Below are 23,534 nucleotides of genomic sequence, written 5' to 3'. Positions count from 1 at the left end.
CCCCCCCCCCGCCATCATTGGCTGGGCCAGGAGCCCAAAGGACCTCAAGTGGGAAAGGGACAAGCTCTGCTCTTTCTCTCAGTCTCCCTTCTCTCCTCAGAGGTGGGGTGGTGGGAGAAGAAATGGCGGGCTTCTGAAAAACAATCTCCCCTCCTTTCTTCTTCAAGGTGTACAGGTGGTCAAGGAGGGAGGGATGCAGAGTTGAGAGTAGCTGTCTCATCCTTTATATAGAAAGTTGCTATTTCTACAAGTGAATTCTTCAGGAAAACTTATAGGGGACTTCGCACTGCCCAGGTCACTGAACTGATGGGCCTGGGTGCTATTTGATTGCTTTCCACTACCCTTATTTCATCTGCACTCCCCATAGCCTTTTATTACCAGAAAGAGGCTCAAAGCAGCTGTTTTGCCAGTAGCCACTTACCGCAAAGAAAAAGCAGACAACCCAGATATGCCAAGGGCAGAACTGCTTTACAGCTGCCCTACGACTACTCCACTGCTTCCCATTGTCTTCAACCCTCTTTGCCCTGTTTAAGAGGAGCAGACTAGTAAGTCTACTGCCTAAGCAAACAGAAATAGTATGTTCAAGTGAGAGACATGACCCCACTCTCTGTGAGTGCAGAGAGCTGTTATAGCAGCAGAAACTCCATTTTTTTTTTGCTACTATAACAAGATACATGAAGTTGGATACTTTATAGAGAGAGAAAAGAGGTTTATTTAACTCAGAACTTTGGAGATTCAAGAGCATGGTGCTGCCATCTGTTCAGGTCTAGTGAGGGCCTCATAACAGATGGCATTGCAATTGTGGGAGTACATATAAGAATGTCAAGCAGTGTATGCAGAAGAATTCAGGAGAGGTGCCAGGCTCCCTTTTAACAACTCATTCTTACAGGAACTTATCTAGTCCCATGAGACTTCATTAGTCCTTTCCAAAGGCCACGTCCTTGTGTCCTAATTATCTCCTACTAGGACCCACTCTTAAAATCCCACCATCTCAACACTGTCACATTGGAACCAAGCTTCTGGCACATGAACCTTTGGGGCTGCACCTAAACAAATCCAAACCATAGCACTTGGCATCCAGGAAAAGAGGCATATAGCAGCCCACCCCTGCTCCAGGTCAAACTCTCAAAACTAGACATCTAGGAGCAGCACAGGCCAAGGCAGGTCTGCTGTGGTTCTGCCTTCTGTTTGCAAACCACAAAGGAGTGTCTGGCTCCTGCTATCCATGGTTTTATTTATACCCTCAGATAATCAGAGCTCTATACCTCCAGATCTAGTCCCTAGTCACCCATTCTGAGCAATAGAGAAAAATATCAGGCAATATCCTGTCATGCAAATAAACAAAAGGCCAAGTGGTCTCTCTATAAGACAGGGAAATTTGTCATAGAACATGAGTTCTTTACTTAAACCCCTGAATTTATGAAAACTGTTAGATAAGGGGAAGTTGATGTCTAGTTGTTCATCTGTTTGTCTTACTCTTTCTGGCCCAGACCAGTTCCTTTACCAGTTTCCATAAGAAACCCATTCCCATAAGTGTATGGGGAGTTTATGATTTGGCTGAGGGTTTGCAGAATCATGAAGACAGGATCACATACAGCGTTTCACTACAAAAATTTTCCACTAGAAACTTGTCCTAAGTCTCTTGGTAACAGGACCACTAGCAGTGACCTCTCCTCTTCTTACCTTTGTTGCTCACCTCATGGTAGCCTCATGGGCCTGTGACCCATGCAGTCACATAGGGTCCTATGCTTGAAGCTATGGTTTGGAAATGGCTTGAGTGTGTCCCCCAAAGAGTCATGTGTTGGAGGCTTGATCCTCAGAGTGGCAGTGTAGAGATGTGAGACCTTTAAGAAGTAGAGCCTATAAACTATGGAACCAACCTAGACACCTTCAACAGATGAATGGATAAAGACAATGTGGTACATATACACAATGGAATACTACTCAGTCTTAAAGAAGAATGAAATTATGGCATTTGCAGGTAAATGGATGGAACTAGAGGATATCATGCTAAGTGAAATAATCCAATCCAAAAAAAAAAAAAAGGCCAAATACTTTCTCTGATAAGCAGATGCTGATCCAGAGTAGGGCAGGGATAGAGAGAAGAATGAAGGAATTTTGGTTTGTGTAGAAGGGAGTGAGGGGAGGGATGGGGTTGTGGGGATGGGAAGGATAGTAGAAAGAGATAGACACTATTATGTTATACCCATGTATGATTATACTACTGGAGTGACTCTGAACCATGTACAGCCAGAGGAATGAGTTGTGCTCCACTTGTGTCCAATATGTCAAAATGCATTCTATTGTAAAATAAATAAATAAATAAAAGAAGTGGAGCCTAGTGGGAGTGTCTGGAGCCAAGGTCACTAGGGGTGCCATCCTGCAAAGGGATTAAGGCAGCTCTTCTGGGTCCCCTAAGTTAGTTTTCATGAGAGCAGATTGTTATAAAGGCCTCAGCCAGATCTCCTGTTCGCTCTTTGGCTTCCTATGATGTGATCTCTCACTGCTACACAAGCTCCCACCACTGTTATGTCATCCACCATGGGGTCCTCATCAGAACCAAGCTGATGCCCCATGCCATGCTCTTAACCCTCAGAACTGTGACCTACATAAGCCTCTTTTCTTCATAAGGTATCCAGCCCCAGATATTTGTTATAGTGACAGAAAATGGAAAATCAGTGCTGAGGAATGAGATCATTACTATAACTATAGATGAAAATGGGGAAGCAGTTTGGAATCAGGTGATAGGCAGACAGAGGTTGGGAGAGTTTGGAGAAGCAGGGTAGAAAAAGGTTAGAATTCTGCCAGTGGAGAGTTATGGATGATTCTGGTGAGGGCTCATAAGATGAGGAAACTCCAAAACAAGTCTCAGATGACAATGAGGAATCTGTTGGAAATTAGACTAAAGGCCACCTTTCTTATACTGTGATAAAGAACTTGGATACATTTCACGCATGCCCAAAGGCTGTTTAAGTGAAGCCAAAATTTTAAGTGATGAACTAGTTTATTTGGTAGAAAGTTCAAAACAACAAAACATTCATCTGTGGCATGAGTGCCACCAGTCACCTTTGGACAAATTTTTCATGAGACTCAGGAACAAAAAGAAGCAGAGGGAAAAGATTTAGAAAACCTATGGCCTGACCAGGATAGAATGAAGAAAAAGCACATGCTAAAGACATTAGCTCAGATAAAGGGAGTCTGGTACTTTTTAATCACAACAATTGTACAAAGGCCTCAAGGGCATCTCAGAAATCTTTGAAGCCACCCCTCCCATCACAGGCCCAGTATGCTCCTCTGTACTGGGTCCCAGTCTCTATTTAACATTTTTGGCCTTCATTTCTTTCAACCACATGGATCACATTTATGCATCATAGGAAAGGATAAGGAACACAGTAATCCCTGACACCTGGGCAGAGTGAGGGGAATTCACAGCAAAGTAACAACTCTCTACAAAGAAATCTCTGCACAAACCCAATTCCTATCCTTTCATCGGCTCCAAATGGGTGAGGCAATTGATGATTAACAGAACCAGTTTCCCACCAATTGAGGAATTATAGACTTCAAAAAGTCTACAATTGGTGATTTTTTTTTTTTAAACTTAATGTCTATTAGACTTTGGTGTTTGGGGTTAAACTTCAAAAAAATTACATTATTTACAACAAAGATGGATTTGAGAGGGATGCTCATAGCTTCTAAAATGATTTTTTTCTGAAGCATTACATTTTTCTGGGGAGAAATTTCATAGGTCTCAGATTCTCAAAGAAGTCTGTGATCCCATAAAGTTTAAGAATTATGGCAAAGGAAGATTATTTCTAGAATGATTTTAAGTTAATATTTAATTCAATTTTAGATGAATATTGCCATCTGCCTGGCCATTTAAGTGCTGAGAAGATAATGCCAGAACAATCACAATCCCTCTAGTGATTCAGCCTGAACTTCCTGGAAATACTAGCTTCTTCACAGTACATAAAGTGGAAGTGGTAACAGTGCTCTTCTCCCAGACATGCTTTCCCAGGCACAGATCCCCAAATATTCCGCTCTATACTCCTTCTCTTCTCTGCTAATGCTTCCTTCCCCCAAGGAAATCCCACTTGGATTGGTCCTACCCTAAAACTCAGCGAGTCCATGAAAGGGAGCAGAGGGAAGGGGTGTCAGGGGAGAGCTAGGGATCAAACAGACCTGATACAGTAACAAATTTCATAAAAGGCGACTTTCATGTGATTTCAGTTCCACATTTCATATATCAGACTGTGACAATGACCTTGAGAAATACAAAAATGAAAAAAATGTACTGATTCTGAGAAATTTCTCATTGAGAAAAATGAAAGGTCAATGTTCACCTAACTGTGACCAACAAAATGAAATAGGCGAGAAAGGTGGGAGCGCTGGCCTCCGCTTCACCCACTCATGTGTTTGCTCTTCCTCCTTCCTAAAGGTCGTCCTGCAGACATCACCTACAATCTTCCCGTGGAAGTTGTCAGATTATTTAAGGGACATACAAAACCATATGTTCTTTCCTGAAAACGCATGTGTTTCTGTTCTGTGCTTCTGTTCTTGTTAATTCCTTTAGCTCCAAGGCTCCTTTTCTACCATTCAAAATCCTTTGAGACACAGGTCAAATTTGGATGCAGTTGCATGTAACAAAAAAAAACCTAAATAATATTGTTTCAACCAAGAGGGACTTTTTCTTTTCTTCCTCACATTAAAAACTTCTGGCAAGAAGCGGTTCTGAGATGGTGTAAGAATTACACATAGTCATCAGGGAGCCATTCTCCTGCCATCTTTCTGGGCCACTATCCTGAGCCCCCACCAGGCTATCATGTCCTTTTTCAGGTAGCAAAAACAAAGGAAACTTTAAAGGTTTGTTTGTTTGTTTGCTTGTTGTTTTTGTTTTTAAGTGCTATCCAGCTATTTTCTCTTTAATAAACTGGCTACCCCAATCTGTAAATGACACTGGGAAATTCAGTTCCTGCCTTGGGCAGATTGCTTCAACCACTCTTACTATTTAATAAATAAATAAATAAAGGCATGGCTATTGGGTACATAACTAGACAGGTTTGCTCAACTTCTACAAGCTCACTTTCTTTTTATATAAAATATATAATGTACTTTAATTTTTTCCCTTCACTAGACAATAGTGGCATTGGCATTTGAAGCTGGATAAGTTTTTGTTTGTGGGGAACTACCTGACATGTCAGATAATGATTAGCAGCATCTATAGCCTCTACCTGCTAGATGCCAATAGGATCTCTCTATAATTGTGACAACCAAAAATGTCTCCAGAAGTTGTCAAAGTGGTCCCTTATTAGGAACCACTGCACTGACTATCCTAATCATCTTCATATCCTCTCTCCAGCTTAATAATAATAGCAACTACTTATTGTTATGATAATTGTCTGTTTTAACATTTAATGCTATTTTAAACTCTTATTTTTAAAAGCAGGAATTGAGCTTATCAAGAGTTGTCTAAATCAGAGCAAACAACAGGTTCTATTGAGGTTTGCCTGACTTCAAAGTTCATGTTCTTCTTCCTCTACCCACTGCCCTGACCACCAGCACAACCTGCCCTCTGGCCCTGTAATACATTAAGCATTCAGGAAACATCAGCTGGATCAAGATTAGATCAGAAAAATGAACACACTGGGGTCCAGGAAAAAATCCTCAATGTTTTTAAACACAACAGATTTTAGAAGGAAGGAGGAAAGAAAGATAAAAAATTTTTGGAGAGCTTTAACATAGTCATTCCTTAAGGTATCTATCTTCAGAGCAGGTAAGGAGGTGACTACCTTATCAGTAATGAATGATCATAAAGGATAAGGGAGTCAGAATAAATGCTGCACTATTTAGACTGTCAAGAAGCATCTAGTGATTTTTCTCCTATAGCAAAGTGTTATTGTTCGATGGTGAAATTCAACTCTCCCATTTCTGCTCCAGTGGCAGCTCTGAACCAGTCCAGAGAGCCACAGGAAATGCAGTCATTGGCAAGGGATGGGGGAAAGGTGGACAGGAGGTATGCGCATGCCTGGACAGGTCTTGCATTCCCTGGGCAATCTGTAGTCTGTTACAGATCTCATTTGGAAATTGGGACAAAGCACTAAAGAAGAAAGTATGCCTGGGCCCACCAGCATGAAGTGCAGTAAGTAGCCTCTCCCTCCCTCTCACCTACATGGACAATGGAGCTAAATGCTTAATGGAAAATACAATATGGTACACCTAGGAGTCAGGATGATATTAGGAAAATCCTACCTGGTGGGAAATGTGTCCCTTTTTATTATATACAATGTTTATTGAACGTACTATTTATTTTGTGACCCTGAATTCCTAAAATTTATTGGATGAGGCATATCTTATTCAGTGTTGTTAGAAATATTTAAAAATCAGGGAAATTTCACTTGATCTGTTCAAAATATTTTTATTGTGATAAAATATATATATATAAAACACAAAATTTACCATTTTAATAACCATTTAGCTTAAAATTCAGAGGCATTAAATACATTTCACTTGACTTTTTACATAACTTGGCACTATTAATTATACTCACATTAATACTTACATAACTACCCCCAAAATTTTAGCATTATTTGGCTATTAAAAAAATTCCTATGAGAACAATAAGGTTAATGATTTTTAGAGATGCCCTTACTCTCACAGATTCTTCTATCATTTAGAAGTGTCAAGTTTTTCTCACCAAAACATTAAATATTATCTATACTCTCTTTAAATATGTCTCAAAGGGGGTATTGATACTAACCAATTTTTTCCTGCACTCTTTTATCACCTCACCAGCTCAGATATACTGGATTCATCTGAAGCCAGAACTAGTACTTCTTTGGAAATACCTGGGAGGACAAATGTTTCTGTCAGCAGTTAGATATGGTGAGACATTTATCTCAAAATAGTAATATAAATGAAGAGTTTGATGAGTTTAATTTTCCTAGGAAATAAAAAATGGCCAACAATTATTCATATGCTATTTTATATCACTTTTCTTTGAACTGCAGAGCTCCTCATATTCTTCCTAATGACTTATTTTTACTTTATGTCTCATCTGTTTCCCTCATCTTTTTATATTACAGCTAATAAAATCTAGAGATTTTGCAATTAATGTCTTAGAATATCTAATAATAATTAGTCAAAAAGATGCCCAAAGATAATAAAAACAGCTGCTCAAGGAATATCATGGCATTTTTCCTCTCATGATATAGAAAGAATGTAATACATATAATCCTATGTGTAGAAAATGGAAAGAATTATTACCCATACTCTCATCCTAAACATAGGAATTAATTATGAAAAGAGCCAAACAGGAAAAGCATTATTAGAGCAGGAGTCAAATTAAATTATAACCAGATTAATGTCAAATTTAGACTCTTTGAAAGAGAAATATTATTTTAATCCTGAAGAAAATTTATCATTAAATCTATTCACTTTTTGCCAGATTTCTAAGCATTGGTGTATTATAGTTAATAAAACAAAACTATTGTTTCTCTTTCTTTAAAAAATGCAACAAAAGTGATTAGCTACAGCAATGCACCAACATAATTGTCACACTGCTTTTAAAATACCATATAGCTTGTCCCTTGTAACTTAAAGCACTAAAATATAACCAATGCTGCAAAATTACTTTTAACCACAAGAGGGCAGAAAATGTGACATGTCTATACATAACTAATTTTAAATTCTTAGGCCAAAACAATAACCTGCACCAAACACCACTACAGCAAAGTCTTTAAGAGGTTCTTGTTTTATTCTGTACAACACACTGTATACTCAGGGCTCAGTTAACAACTTTAAACATTTTTAACATTTTTAAACTAATATACAATTACCTCAATTCAACAGTTTATAAAAGGCAAAAAATAAACATCATTTTTTATATCTTGAGTCTAGCTATGAACTAAGGACCATTTGTTTGTATCATTAGTCCATCCTCAAAGAAAGACAGAGTACTTAAAACCCAGTACCCTTTGAGAATAAGCAAGATTCTTTTTATGTTATAATATCTGCAATGAGAGACAAAAGTGATATTTATTCTAAAATTGAAATAGTCACTGACTTCACAAAGTTATCCAATGCTAAAATATTTACATTGGCATCTTTAATTTCTGTATGTTCTTTCATTAGCACAAGGCAACAGTAGATCTAATTGAGGTAAACATGTTTTTAGTTTTGTCTTAATTTATCTTTGTGACCTAATTAACTTTGTTTCCCTTCCAATGAATCCATTTGCATTTCAGTAAGTGACGAATTACTTTCTTTGATTAGAAACCACAACCTCTTCACTTTTTCACTCTCATTAATTAAAACACATCATGGTAAATTAAGCCATTTGGGTTTCAGTCTTGGTGGGTGACATTTTAACTACTGCCCCTTCAACCTCCTCTCTCTGTCAATCTTGGTCATGTCCTACATCACAGAATAGCTAGAGGGCAATGGTGGCAGGCTGATGGAGGAATGGATCCAGCAGGGAGCCAAGGTTATATATCACTGAAGTAGGTGACTACTTGGATGCATGAGGCTCTCACTTGCCAATCAAACCTGATATGACTTACCTTGCATGACTTTGCCCATGACACTAAATCATTTCTGAAGTCTTGTTTCTCTCCTAAGCAAATCTGTTCTCCCCAGTTCTCAGGTCTGTGTGCAATGTTCACTCTGACACTAATAAATTCAGTGCACTGGTACAAAAAAGCTGGGGATAGGACAGGGTAAGGTTGTTTATTCTTGAGGACTAATGAAAGCAATGCACTTCTAAAAAAGCAGGGCTTTTAGGCTAACATCAACCATAGAATGGTGTTCAAGGATGAGTAGTCATCCTGGTTTTCCAGGCACAGTTCCAATTTGTATTAGTCTGTTGGGGCTGCCATGACAAAAGACTATAAACTGGGTGAATTAAATAATAGAAATTTATTTTCACACAGTTCTGGAAACAGGAAGTCTGAGATCAGGATGCCAGGATGGTCAAGTTCTGGTGAGGACTCTCTTCCTGCCTTGTGGACAGCTGCCTTCCCACTCTATGTTCACATGTCCATTCCTCAGTATATGTACATGGAGAGACAGATGTCTCCCTCTCCTCTCTCCCCTCTCTTCCTCCCCCCATCCCTTGTGACTTCTTCCCCTTCTTCAATAGATTTAGGGCCCCATCTATTTAACCAAATTACTTCCCAAAGACCCTGTCTCCAGATAATAGTCACATTGCACATCAGAAATTAGGGCTTCAACATATGAAGTTAGCAGGGAGGAATAACAGTTCATAACACAATTTATACCTATTATCCCAGACATGACCCTTTTTCACTCTCAAAAGTGTCTGGTTGGGTGAAAAAACACCATCCTATGTCCCAACCTCATTTTTTTCCAATTTCTTTTCCCCTTAACAACTATTTTCAACTTGTCTAGGATTTCTTCTATTAGGCTCCAAATGTCTAAAAAACATTATTATACTACTTACATCAGCTATAAATTGAGTGTGAATACTAATTTAGAAACTACATTAAGAAAATAGAAAGGGTACCTAAAAGGTAAACAAGGTAAGATGTCTAAAGATTTATTTCTCTGAAAAAGAATTTTCCTACCTCTCAACACTATGGAATTTCATGCTCATCCGAATTCACAACAAAGTCTACAAGTAGGCGTTGAGCTTTTTGCGTTCTTTATATACCCTAGAGATTAGTGCTCTATCTGATGTGTGAGGGGTAAAAATTTGCTCCCAAGATCTAGACTCTCTATTTACCTCACAGATTGTTTCTTTTGCTGAGAAGAAACTTTTTAGTTTGAATCCATCCCATTTATTGATTCTTGATTTTAATTCTTACACCAAAGGAGTCTTATTAAGGAAGTTGGGGCCTAATTCCACATGATGGAGATTAGGGCCTACTTTTTCTTCTATTAGACACAGGGTATCTGGTTTTATTCCTAGGTCCTTGATCCATTTTTGAGTTGAGTTTTTGGAATGGTGAGAGATAGGGGTTTAATTTCATTTTGTTGCATATGGATTTCCAGTTTTCCCAGCACCATTTGTTGAAGAGGCTACCTTTTCTCCATGCATGTTTTTGGTGCCTTTGTCTAACATGAAATAATTATAATCTTCTGAGTCTCTGTGTCCTCATCTACCAGTCTGTTTTAGTGCCAATATCATGCTGTTTTTGTTACTATTGTTCTGTAGTATAGTTTAAGGTCTGCTACAGTGATGCCACCTGCTTCACTCTTCCTTCTAAGGACTGAGTTAGCTATTCTGTGTCTCTTATTTTTCCAGATGAATATCATGACTGCTTTTTCTATTTCTATGAGGAATTTCATTGGGATTTTGATTGGAATTGCTTTCCAATCAATAAATGGACCAAGGACCTGAACAGACATTTCTCAGAGGATATACAATCAATCAACAAATACATGAAAAAATGTTCATGATTGCTAGCAATTAGAGAACTGCAAATCAAAACTACTCTAAGGTTTCATCTCACTCCAGTCAGAATGGCAGCTATTATGAAGACAAACAACAATAAGTATTGGTGAGGATGTGGGGGAAAAGGTACACTTATACACTGCTGGTGGGACTGCAAATTGGTGCAGCCAATATGGAAAGCAGTATGGATATTTCTTGGAAAATCGGGAATGGAACCACCATTTGACCCAGCTATCCCTCTCCTTGGTCTATACCCAAAGGATTTAAAAACAGCACACTACAGGGACACAGCCACATCAATGTTGCAGGTAAATGGAGGGAGTTGGAGGAGATTGTGCTTTATATGTGTAATAAGAATTGTAATGCATTCCACTGTCATATATAAATACAGAAAGTTAATTTTAAAAAGTATACAAGTAGAAAGAATTTCATAGTTGAGACACAGTACCTAGATATCCCTTCAAAGTAGGAGATCTCCCTTCAAAGTAGGATTTGCTATCAAAGTGGTCAACTCCAGCAGAGATTGCCTCTACCCCTGGCCCACCTTAAGCCTTCCTAGATGCTTTCCTGCATTTAATACCTGATCAAGGCAGGGGTATAAAGGTCATTTCCACCCAACTGGAATGGCTCTGACAGGCCAATGTGCTGCAGAGCTCCCCAGAGGTAAGCTGAGGTTTTTTGTTTGTTTGTTTAATTTTAAATTTTTTCTTTAGTTTTAGGTGGACACAATATCTTTATTTTACATTTATGTGGTGTTGATGATTGAACCCAATGCCTCGTGCATGGTAGGAGAGCGCTCTACCACTGAGCCACAAATCCCAGCCCGAGCTGAGATTTTGTTAGGACTCCATCACAGATGGACTTCTCAGTCCTAGTTCTGCTTCCTTTCCTTCCTCTATAGGTGCTGATCTTCAATAAATATCTTTATCTCAAACTCTGTCTTAATACCTGCTTCCAGAAATGTGCTCCAAGCAGAAAATATAGTTTAAATTTCAAAGGCTACAAAAATGAATATGATAAAGCATCTCCCTCCCTCCACTCAATTCCAGTTACCAGTTCCCCTGGCCAAAGTCAACCAATGTGTACAGGTTCTTGTGCATATTTCCAGAAAATTTCTATGGGTATGTAAGAAATTGTGTGTATGCATTATTATAAGAAAATATATAATTTTCTTTTGCTTGTTATCCAAATGGTAGCATACTCTACAACTATTCTATATCTTGATTTTTTGCCCTCAAAAAAATGTGGAGGTTCCAATCATTACATTAAAAAAAAAATCTTCAAATCCAAAATCTATGGGATGTAGCGAAAGCTCTTTTATGAGGAAAGTTTATAGTAATAAATGCCTATGTTAAAAAGTAGAAAGACCCCAAATAAATAATCTAATATTATGCTGCAATGAACAAAAAAAGAACAAACTTAAACCAAAATTAGCAGAATAAAGGAAATAATAAAAATCAGAAAAGAAATAAATCAAATCCAGAAAAGACAAAGAAACTGAGTTGTTTAAAAAAATAAATAAACAAAATTGACAACTCTTAGCTAGACTAACATTAAAGAGAGAAAGAGAAGACCGAAATAAATCAAAAATAAAAAAGGAAAAATTAAAACAGATGACTCAGGAAAAAACAAAGGATCAAAAGGGACTATTATGAACAATTATACACCAACAAATTGAATAACCTAGAGGAAATGCATTAATTCCTAGAAAAATACAACCTACCAAGATGGAGTTAGAAAGAAATAGACTGAACACACCAATAACAAATATAGAAATTGAAAAAGTACTTTTAAAAATCTCTCAATAAAGTAGGACCAGATGGCTTCATAGCTGAATTCTGCAAAGCATTCAAAGAAGAACTAATATGAATACTTGTTTCAACTCTTCCAAAAAATAGAGTTTGAGGGAATACTTCCAAACACATTTTATGAGACCAGGATCACCTTGATATTTAAGCCAAATATACCATAAGAAAAGAAAACTATAGGCCAATTTCTTTGAGGATTTTTGGATCAATATTTATCAATGAAACATTAGCAAAACAAATCCAGCAGCACATGCAAAAGAATATATATTATAACTAAGTGAGATACATCCATGACATGAAAGGCTGATTTGTCATATCCAAATCAATGTGATGTATCACAGTAATAAAATGAAAGGTAAAGCCACGTGATCATCTCAAATTCAAGTCAGAAAAAGCATCCAACAAAGTCTCATTTTCTTTTTTAATAAAAACTCTCAACAGTCTATAGAAGAAAAGTTCCTTGATAAAATAAGGCCATTTGTGAAAAACCTACAGTGAAGTCAATGGGACAAAATTGGAAGCTTTTCCACTAAGATCTTGTACAAACCAAGAAAACCCATTTCTATTCAACAAAGTACTGGAAGTACTAGGAAGAACAGCAAAAAAAAAAAAAAAACGTAACTAAATGGGAACGGAAGACTCTCTCCTTGTAGCTGACATAATTCTATATGTAAAATTCTTCAAAGATTACACACACACACACACACACACAAATACAAGCTATGAAAACTAATAAATGGATTCAGTGAAGTTGCAAGCTAAAAGATGAACATAAAAACATCAGTAGTATTTTTACACACAAATAATGGCCCAATTGGTAAAGAAATCAAGAAAGCAATCTCATTTATCATAGCACCAAAAATAATTAACTCTCTAGGACCAAATTTAACCAAAGCAGCAAAAGATCTATATACAGAAAAGACAATGAAAAAGTGGGCAAAAGATCTGAATAGACATAACATTGAAGACATAAAAATGGCCAGCACATAGATGAAAAGATGCTTCACATCATTAATTATCAGAGAAGTGCAAATCAAAACCACTATGTGATGCCACCTCACTCCCACTAGGATGACTTTTATTAAAAAGTCAAAGATATATGTAAATCAATGGATGTGTAACTGATGTAATTCTGCAATCTGTATATGGGGTAAAAATGGGAGTTCATAACCCACTTGAATCAAAGTGTGAAATACGATATATCAAGAAATTTGTAATGTTTTGAACAACCAACAATAAAAAATTTAAAAAAAAAGATGAAATTGAAGGGGTTGCTCAGTGGTAAAGCATTTGCAAGGCCCTGGGTTGATCCTCAGCATTGAAAAAAAGTTAAATTAAAAAATCAAAGATAGCAAATGTTGGCAAAAGTGTGAAGAAAACTGTTAGTGGAAATGTAAATTGGTATAGCCATTTTTGAAAAACTGTATGAAAGTTTCTAAAGAAATTAAAATTATAACTACCCTATGACCCAGCAGCCCTCCTCTGAGCATATACCCAAAGGAAATAAAATCACTACATCTCAAAGAATATCTGCACTCCCATGTTCATTGCTTTACCATTCACAGTAGCAAAGATTATACAATATTTTTCATAGAAATAGAAAAATCAATCATAAAATTCACATGGAAACATAAAAGAGCCCTAATAGCCAAAACAATTCTTAGAAAGATAAACAAAGTTAGAAGTACCACACTTCCTGATTTAATATTATATTGCAAAGCTGTAGAATCATTGCCACACTACACACAATGGAATATTATTCAGTACTAACAAATAATGTGATATTGCCGTTTGCTAAAACGGATGTTACACTGAATGAAACAAGTTAACCACAGAAAAAAATATATTTCATGATATCACTTATATGAGGTGTCTGACCTCATATCTGTGCGAATTCAGGAATATTCAGAGGTGCAATGATTTGATTATGAAAGCTGTAACCTAATCAGTCCATCTTAGTTTTGCGTGTACTAACTGGGTAGTGACTATAGGCAGGTAAGCTGTGGCTGAAGGAGGTGGGTCAGCAGAAGCATGCCCTGCAAGGGTTCATTTTCCCTGCATCTCTTTCCTCTGGCCCTCTGCCTCCTGGCTGCCAGGAGTTGAATAGCACTTTTCACCATGCCCTTTATATTCTGCCTAACCTTAGACCCAGAGTTGGTTGACCATGGAATGAGCCTCTGAAACCACGTGCCAAAGTAAACTTTTCCTTCTCTAAGTTGTTCTTGTCAGGAGTTTGTGTTAGTCAGATGTTTGTCACTGTAAACAACGAGATCATGAAGGTGGTTCTTAAAAACATGAGTGTGTTTTTAAGATGAGGAAGGGTCCTGAACTAGCACCTTTGCTCTGTCTCGTCATGCAATGCGCTCAGTCATGTTTTGATGCAGCAAGAAGGCCCTACTAGATGCTGAGTAGATGCATCATGCTCTTGAACTTCCCAGCCTCCAGAATGGTGAGTTAAATAAACTCCTATTCTTTTAAAATTATCCAGTCTGTGGTATTCAGTTACAGCAATAGAAAATGGACTAAGGCAGTTACTCAAGGGGAAAATTTGAATATTAGAACATCATTTAACTCATTTGTAGTTTAATTTTAAAGACAGCAGAATTGTATGTATGTGCATGTGTGTGTATTTTAATTGTCCTACTAGTAAGTAGATATATACACTGGAATCAATAAGGTTTAAAGTCTTACACTTTAAAAATGTGTATTTTTTTAATCATGGAGAGGTTTTCCAATACATCTTATAGGCAAGTAACAGATCCAAATGTTTTCATTTTTTAAATATTTTTATCTGCCAAGGAGTGATCCTCAAATTTTTATTTAATTCATTTTCAAATACCACTTTGTTAAAGGTCTCTGTAACAGACTTAAAAGAAAGGTTATAAACTAATTCAAGCTTTACATTATTATATTCTTTCTGCATATTCTTTAAATGAAGAGGAAAGGTCTAGGCATAAGTTGGAATTTTTGTCAACCCAGACACAGTATTAGAGACATATACTTTTTTCATTCCCAGATTTCATCTTCCCTGGATTACTAGGAAATGATAAACTGAAAGAAATCAAAATGTCAGAAGCAGAAGGAAGGTAAACTGAGGTGATCTACTGACCCCACTGGCCATGATTTACCTAAGAAGTCAGTCATTTTGAGTATCCATGAGTCGAAGACCACTTTGTGTTGTTGGGAATCACCTCCACATAATCTGCTGGCTGAGGCAAATGAGTTAAATCTCAAATGCTAGAAATACAGTATATTGGTCAAACACAATAGATTCAATCTTGACCATCCCTGAGAAACTTTCAGATGAAGAAGCATTTCCAAAGAGAACAACTGTGTAAAAAGGATCTGACAATCTTTCTTACTTATCAATGAATTTTTCAAATAAAACTTATAAGAAATAATTACATTTTCCTACCCCTTAGGCTCATTTGAACTAAAATAAAATTTCAAACATACAACCTGGTAAATAGCACCATATATCCTGCTCATTCAACCTGGGGTTACCAAAACCTTCCTGGTGTCATCATCAAGACAGCTCTGATTCGCCTATTATACTGTTATTTTCTCCCAGGAAGACTCAGGCCAAGATGAAATGGGACTAAGGTGCAGCACAGAGAAAAGGAGGAATATGGAAAGCACTGGAAGGCTGGAAGGCTGGGAGTGTGAAATGGGCTAGGCTGAGAGGGAATTTAATTGGAGATCCTGAGCCCAAGAGCAACAAAATGACAAAAGGCTAGGATGGCCTTTTATAAGAAATTGAAAAAAAATGGGTAAATGGATCAAAAGCCAACTTCACTTTATCCACCACTCTATCTCCAGCATGTCCTACTCTTCCAGGCTTAGAGCAGCAACTACAGGCAGGTGGGGAGAGGGCCAGGAGTACACAATTATCTGTCTGCCTATACCAATGCACCTTCCTTCCCCCATGTCGGCTAACATTTCCTAAGAAGGCAGAACACAAACAGAATACCTGTGGGTTGATGAAGAAGTATAAACAGGCAGAGAATAGCAAAGCACCTGTTACACCTCCCTTCTTAGGGGGGTCAATTTTGCAGCACTTTCTGAGTTCCTGCAGGCTGTTTTAGCTTTTCATTATGTAAAGGTAACCCTCCCACATCCTGTTACTTCAGAGATGGCGGGGGTCTGTACTCAACTATCATCACAAACTCAAGACCCTGTTGGTGTGGAAACGTCGTTCGCATTAGTTTCTTTGGGGACTGGAGGAGACCTGGGATAATCGAGGTGGGTGGGGCTAAGCCGTAGGGGACAGCGTAGATAAAGGACTGCATCTGTAAGCCGACCTGCCCATTTGCCACGTCATCGTCATCGTCCACCAGCGAAAGAAGAGCAGAGAATCGGGACGCTATCCCCAGGGGCTGCGCTTGCAGAACCCAGGAACCCAGGAGCTCACCAGGACGCCCCCTGCTACCCTCCCCGGGACCTGCTTTCTTCCTTCGCCCAGACCTAGAGAGCAAACGCCCCAGGCAGAGGCGTTATAATAGCCACCCTTGGACTGCACAGCGCTCGAAACAGAAAACGATTCTCCGCCAGCGGCCACCAGAGGGCACCTGCGGGCGACGCCCTGGGCTGAACCCTGCGAAAAGAAAAATCGTGAGAGGCGGGGCCAGGGGCTGGAGCAGCGGAAAAGCCCTTCGCTGCTCTCGGCAGTGCGTCTCGCCCTCTCTTCTCACTTCCGGTCCCACTTCCAAGACTCGCCAGTCTGGACCTTCCAGACTGGCTTTCTCTGAGACCGCTAAGAGCCGCCCTCTGCTCCCACCTCAGGCACAGGGGCTNCAAGGATGCATTACCTAGTGCCGCGGTCACCGTCACCGTCACAGGCACCCTCAACCCCACCCCCAGCCGGTCCCCGGTCCCTCTCTCTCCCTCACCCGCACCTGTTCACAAGCTCCCGGGGATCCCAGGTGCGGGCAACCGGGAAATTCCACGCCCCGCGGAGACCCGCCAGCTCTGGGGAGGGGAAAGGTGGACGCGCAATCCAGTGACGCTCCCGGGCAAATATCCCAGGTGCGTTTGAACCCCTCAGCAGGCTCGGCCACTGCTCCCAGGACCCGCGGCCCTGGCCAGTGCACCCCTTTGGTTCCCCCCAAGTTGAAGGGAGGGATACGCGGGTACCCGACCAGTCTGGGAACCCGGAATCCCATATGGAGTCCCATTCATGCTGTACAACTGGGTTCCCGCCTTTTTGCAATGGGATTCTTGTCCAGAATCTGCGAATCTTCTAGGAGGACAGTTCTTGGTTTTGTTAGAATGAGAAGTTTCCCTGATTTTTAGAAAGACCACGGGGGTAAAATTCAGCTGAGTGTTCTTGAATAGTTATGATTAAATTTGAAGCAACAACTGAATTTTAGTCGGTTGTCAGCGAAGTAGCAGATTTGTATGGACCTACAGGCCGGCAGTGTAGTATGCAGACTCTTAGAAACATCTTCCACTTTGTGGATTTGTTTTAGTTGAAATTCATTTCCACAGAACTTAAATTGCTATTTCTTACTGATTTGACATCAGAGGATCCACAGACTTTCCTGGATTGCAGCCACGGGTTAAAGGGCTTGGTGGTACAAAACATTTTTCCGGCCCAGTTTCCCAGACCAAATTTGCCCTCTTTTTCTCTTCTAGATTGTGCCTTTTTAGCCAAGAAGTATGGAGGTGATTCATGGCAGGCCCTACTGTTGCAGGGAGTTAGAAAGAGCTGACATTCTCTCAGACACTTTGTTCTCTAATGAACTACACACTCCGCTACTATCAACCACTCGCCCAACTGCCTCAGAAGACAGGTAAAACAAAAATTAGAAGCAACAACTTTAAAAATGGTTTCAATATATTAGTGTATTTTTTATGAAAAAATAAAAAGTAAACATTTGTTCTGGGGCTCTTGTGTTTATCACATCATAGGGAAGGGAAAACATGACCATGTAGTGTCCCTATTTGTTAGGAACTTGGCGAAAGTAAGTTGATGTGTAATTTGATTCAGACATCAAATTCTTCACTACATTCTAGAACTCTAGAGTGGTCACTTCCATCATTTAAAAATTAATTTTAGTCAAGATTTTTTGTTTTATGAAAAGTATTTGTGGTAGTTCACTTTCATCCTCTAACACCATCTGCTCAAAAATACTCCCAGGATTTGTTGCTCATAGTTACTGTATGAATATTTGCTTTACAAAATTTCCTATAACATATTACTCATTATGATTAAAATCTAACATATGGAGTGATTACTGTGTGTCAGCACTGTACTAAATGCTTTATGTGCAGTAATTCTTTTAATCCTCATGATAACCTTATGAGATGCAAACTATTATCCCCATTTTACATATGAACAGATACAGACAAGTAATTTACCAAGAACTTAGTGTCTGCTTTTCCTATATCTGGTTTATTTGAATTATTTTGAGGGAGGGAAAAAAAATCTCAAAACACTAGGTGAATAGCCTGTGTAGTCATGTTCCCGTTTTGTGATTCAGACTCTTCGAAACATCTTCAACTTTGTGGATTTGTTTCAGTTGAAATTTTTAATTGGCCAGATTTCTTAGTTAAGAATTATTTTTAGAAACTCAGACAGAAAATCACCTACCCTCAGTTTGAAAATTTCCAAAATAAAACATCACTACCATGAAAGTAGTTCATTACATTTTTGTTGTTGTTTGTTGTTTTATTTTTTAGTTGTAGTTGGACGCAATACTTTTATTTTATTTATTAATTTTTATGTGATGCTGAGGATCAAACCCAGGGCCTCGCACATGCTAGGTGAGAACTCTACCACAACCCCAGCCTGCATTACATTTTTTAATGTTCTTGATCATTAGATAATTCTTTCTGATGAGAACATTTTTTTTTCCTTGTAATTTCTACCTGATGATTCTGGTTCTTCCCTCTGAAGCCATGAAAATAATAAAACTCAGCATCCCCATGCTAGCAACCCTTGAAGAGTTTGAAGACTCTTTTGGCCCCTCTATAGGTTCTTGTTGCCAGATGCAACAGCATTCTCCCAGATTTTGCTCTGCTTGCATTGAGGCTTTCACCATCTTGATCAGACTTCATGGATCTATTCCAGTTTACGGATATACTATTTACATTCATTAAGAAAAAGAAAGGTTTTTCTTTTAATTACAAAGGTAATGTGCTCTTTATACATAATTTGGAAACCGAAAAAAAATCCAGAGAAAACAAATTCTCCATTTATCCAACAGAAAAAATATGAATTAAAGAACAAGGAAGAAAACTTGTATACATCTTTTATCCAGAAACAGTAATCACTGAAATTTATAACTCAATGTTTCTTCTTAATTTTTTTTAAATGTAAAGATCATATTCAACAAAATTTTTTGTAAACTGATACTATTAATGAAAAGGAATATTTTTATTTGGAGAGGAAAGGGCTCAGTTCACTTCTATTCTGCATCAGTCCTTGCTGCTCCTATTCTACTGCTGTAATATGATTCATAAGAGTAGCTTTCAGCTCAAAATTCCAGCTTTTTTCCACTCCAAGGATCATCAGATTAGAGAGAGCTTCCCTTGAGTCAGAGGAAACCTGTAGCAGATCATATTTGACCTGGGGATAGGCAGTTATCCCTGACAAAAATAGCAATGTATATTTGGCCAAAAAGAGATGGGTAAAAATTTAGGCTAATTCACTGTGCCTTCAAAAAGCATTCATTTGGCAGGTACAGTGGTGCATGCCTATAATTCCAGTGACTTGGGATGCTGAGATAGTAGTATCACAATTTGAAGGCCAGTCTCAGTGACTTAGTGAGGCCCTGAGCAACCTGGTGAGACCCTGTCTCAAATTTTTAAAAAATAGAAAGGGGTTGGGGATATGGCTCAGTGGTTAAGTACCCTTGGGTTCAATCCCCAGTACCAAAAACAAAAGCAAAAGCACTCATCAGTAGCTTTTCACTGAAATATTGATTCCTTTACCTAAGTGGTCTGTGGTTGGGCGATGTTTGACTCCAAAATCCCTTAACTAGTGTAAGATTCAAAAGGAACACATTTGAGAAAATACTGCCTTTCATTAACTGTAAAATTAAATACACATCTGATCAGCTAGTTAAAAACTGCCATAAAAGATTATTTGAAACAATACTTAGATATCAAGGATATGCTTGGCTCCTAATAACTGAAACTTACTTTCCCTTTTCATGTGAATTCTTTCCTTTCACAGTCCCCTGATTGAGAAAGCCAGGATGATCATGTGTTCTCAGAACCTATCTTAACTCCCTCTTAAAAAGCAGTCAGATAGTTTATATAAGATTCACTTTTCCCTAAATGTTATTCTTCTGAACTTCTCTGGAAAGTATCGTCATGGTAACAGTAGCACCTCCTCCCTATCATTGCTGAGGCTTGCTTCTTCAGAACAAATTCTGGGTCTATGACTCCCAATGCAAACCATAGGGCTTTTGTAAGTGAAACAAAACAAAACAAATCAAAAAGCTCCTGGTTTTTAGGGACTGTCCATCCTAATGATAAGGGCGAACCTGAATCACAGCATACATCAGCTCTCAGCAGCTCAATTTCCTAAACACAGGTCAACTTTTTAACCCTTTTAAAATATGAATTATTTTGAAATAACTTGGCAATTTTAATAGTGATGTAAAATGGTTCTCAAATAAGCCACCTCATTTCCTTTTTTGTACCAGACAACACCATCTAGCTGCATTGTTACCCTAGGACTGGTTTGCGACAAAGGTATATCAAAATCACCTGAGGTGGGGGCTGGGGTTGTGGCTCAATGGTAGAATGCCTGCCTAGCACATGTGAGAAGCTGAGTTAAATCCTCAGCACCACATAAAAATAAATAAATAAAATAAAGGTATTATGTCCAACTACAACTAAAAAAAATTTTTTAAAAATTCTCATCTGAGGATCTTTCTGAAAATACTCATCACCAGGCTCCATCTGTATGTAGTCTGACTTACTAGGTCTTACAGCAAGGAAGTCTATATTTTTTTAAAAGTTTTTAGTTCATTTTGTGAATAACTGGGCTAGCAGAAAACACTGGAAACAGAAATAAAACCAAGATTCTATTTGGATTATGTTTCTGGCTTACCCACGATCAAGAGCAAGTTAATAATCTTTATACCCAGTACTTCAATTACTTTACTTGTATATTTTATAACAATTATTGTAGTCACTATTTCATACACCCTCACTTGATCTCTTTTAAGAATATTAAGTACATAAACAGGTAGTGTATTATTTTGTATTTCTTTTATTGAAAATTTAACAGCGGCAGTGACAGCTACTCAAAATCATCACAGATTCCTATTTCCTTTTTCCATTCACCTGACTTCTTACCTCTTGCAAGTTATCAAATTCATTAGGCAAACAAACATTACTTAAAGAAGTATCTTGATATTTGCTTAGTATATTTCATTATTGATTCCCATTTTGCTTCTGAATTTACTTCATTGCTTTCTGATTCTTTAATATTTTTTTTATTATTAGCATTCTGCTAACTAAAAAGGAATATGTTATATTTGTTGTTTTCCTTTAATCCTGCCTCCCAATAATTTGTAACTAAATTTAGCCCTTTTGATACGGGATATGGTACTTAAAATTCTATAAAATAACTTCAAATGAGACACTGGTTCATCCACAGAAAATGCATCTTTCCTCAAAATAAGTATGATACTTAATTTCCATTGGCTATAGATTGCAGCATCTGTAATTTGATCATTATCCTTTTTGTTATGGAGATGTGTTTTGTTAAACTTTTAAATTATTTTCATCTGAAAACCTCATATTTTAACTTGGTTCCTCCTATATAGTACTTTAAGCATTATAGGGTGGGAGGCCTTAAGACCCTAAAATAAAAGAGAAACATGACTAATTTTGCATTGTCCTTTATTTTTAAATGGCTATTTGCAATTTACCACCTTTAGGTGGATGCCAGCTCACATGATTGATTAACATTTTCTACTGGCTTATCCTCTGGGACAGAGTAATATATGGGGGTCAAATGTTGAGAAATGGACTCATTTATGATTTAAATGTAACTTTTACAGAGCTAAATATTAAAGCTTAGTTTGTCATTAATCACATGTATTTAAATATTTTTCACTTGTCATGTCCTCCAAACCATGACTGTTGATCATAGTCAGACCTCAAAGGCCCTATCAGCTCTCTGACAGCTGAATACCAGCATCCCTCTACAGCACCCAAAATCGATAGTCACCAAGACTCTCCTTGACTAACTAGTAGCAGGGGTTGATAAACTTTTTCTTTAAATAATCAGATATTTTAGAATTTACTATCTCTGGCACAACTACTCCATTCTACCATAACAATGCAAAAGCAGCTAAACACTGTAGACAATGCATAAAAGAATGGCTGTGGCTGCATTCAGATAAAATAATTATTTACAAAAAAAAAGGTAGTGGGTTGGATTTAACCTATAGGCCATAGTTGGCCAACCTTTGGTCTAATGACTTCATAAGACAGTATAATCCTGAGTGTTACTTCTTCATTCCATTCAGTACTTTTTATAGAGGGATTACATTAAGCCAAGCACTGTACTGGCACAAAGAAAAACATGGCACAGTTTTGACTCTGAGCTCCCCTTTCGTGTCTCTGACTGGCTCTCCATTGCTCTTATAGTATAGTCCAATATTGCCCTTTTTCCTCTCGTGCTTCACCTCTCACCATAGCTCTTCTCTACTGTGTCCTAATATCCTGAACTTTACATTAGCTCTATTAACATAGTCCAAAATTCAACCCTAGTTTCACAGCCCTTCAGATCTGAGTGATTCTGCTGAAAGCCTTGGGGAACTCCTCAAACTTTATTCAAATTCCTAGGATGAGAATGGGGTGGCACTTTAGAATCTTGTCCCATCTGAATTTGGGTTCCTGGTTTCACTTACACTGATCCTATTCAGCAACCTATTGACCCAGGGGCAAAACTTAATTCAGTTTTCTCAAAAATCATTCCTCAGTTTTCTCCGAAGATCTCATCCAAACAGAGCATTTGTGAGCCTGGTAAACTTCACTGAACTGTTGAGGAACAAGTAGATCTTTTATAATATTTGTACTATTACTTTACAGTACTCTCCATTTGAAAAAAAAAAATAAGATGATCTCTAGACAAGACAATGAGGAATTCTTTTCCACAAATGGTGCTGGAACATTGGATTTCGACATGCAAAAGAATAAATTGATTCCTTATCTCATACCATATATAAAGATTAACTTGTCATCAATCAAAACTCTAAGAAGAAAACAGGGATAAATCATCTTGGATTTGACAATATATTCTTAGCTGTTACGCCCAAATCAAGCAAAAGGAAACAAATTGAACTGCATGA

At 38.0% G+C, this 23,534-nt stretch overlaps 1 protein-coding gene and 1 long non-coding RNA gene across 4 annotated transcripts in view; one reads left to right on the top strand and one right to left on the bottom strand.

Moving 5' to 3' along the window:
* Positions 1-23,534, bottom strand: part of LOC125611499 — a 78,962-nt gene that overhangs the window by 27,621 nt on the left and 27,807 nt on the right. The window lies entirely within an intron of this gene.
* CUNH7orf31 (chromosome unknown C7orf31 homolog) overlaps positions 15,865-23,534 on the top strand; it is a 35,355-nt gene continuing 27,685 nt past the window's right edge. The window contains exons 1-2 of one of the 3 annotated variants that reach the window (XM_048786359.1): positions 15,865-17,138; positions 17,851-18,008. In XM_048786359.1, the coding sequence (XP_048642316.1) occupies positions 17,875-18,008 (134 nt within the window). In that variant the 5' untranslated portion in view covers positions 15,865-17,138; positions 17,851-17,874. Of the gene's footprint in view, positions 17,242-17,850; positions 18,009-23,534 lie in introns of all 3 variants that reach the window. The other 2 variants (XM_015490144.2, XM_048786360.1) reach the window with 2 other exon arrangements.

The sequence above is a fragment of the Marmota marmota genome, unplaced genomic scaffold, assembly GCF_001458135.2.
Source record: "Marmota marmota marmota unplaced genomic scaffold, marMar, whole genome shotgun sequence".
Taxonomy (NCBI): domain Eukaryota; kingdom Metazoa; phylum Chordata; class Mammalia; order Rodentia; family Sciuridae; genus Marmota; species Marmota marmota.
The sequence above is the reverse complement of the archived record's forward strand: the minus strand, read 5'-3'. Positions and strand labels throughout refer to the sequence as shown.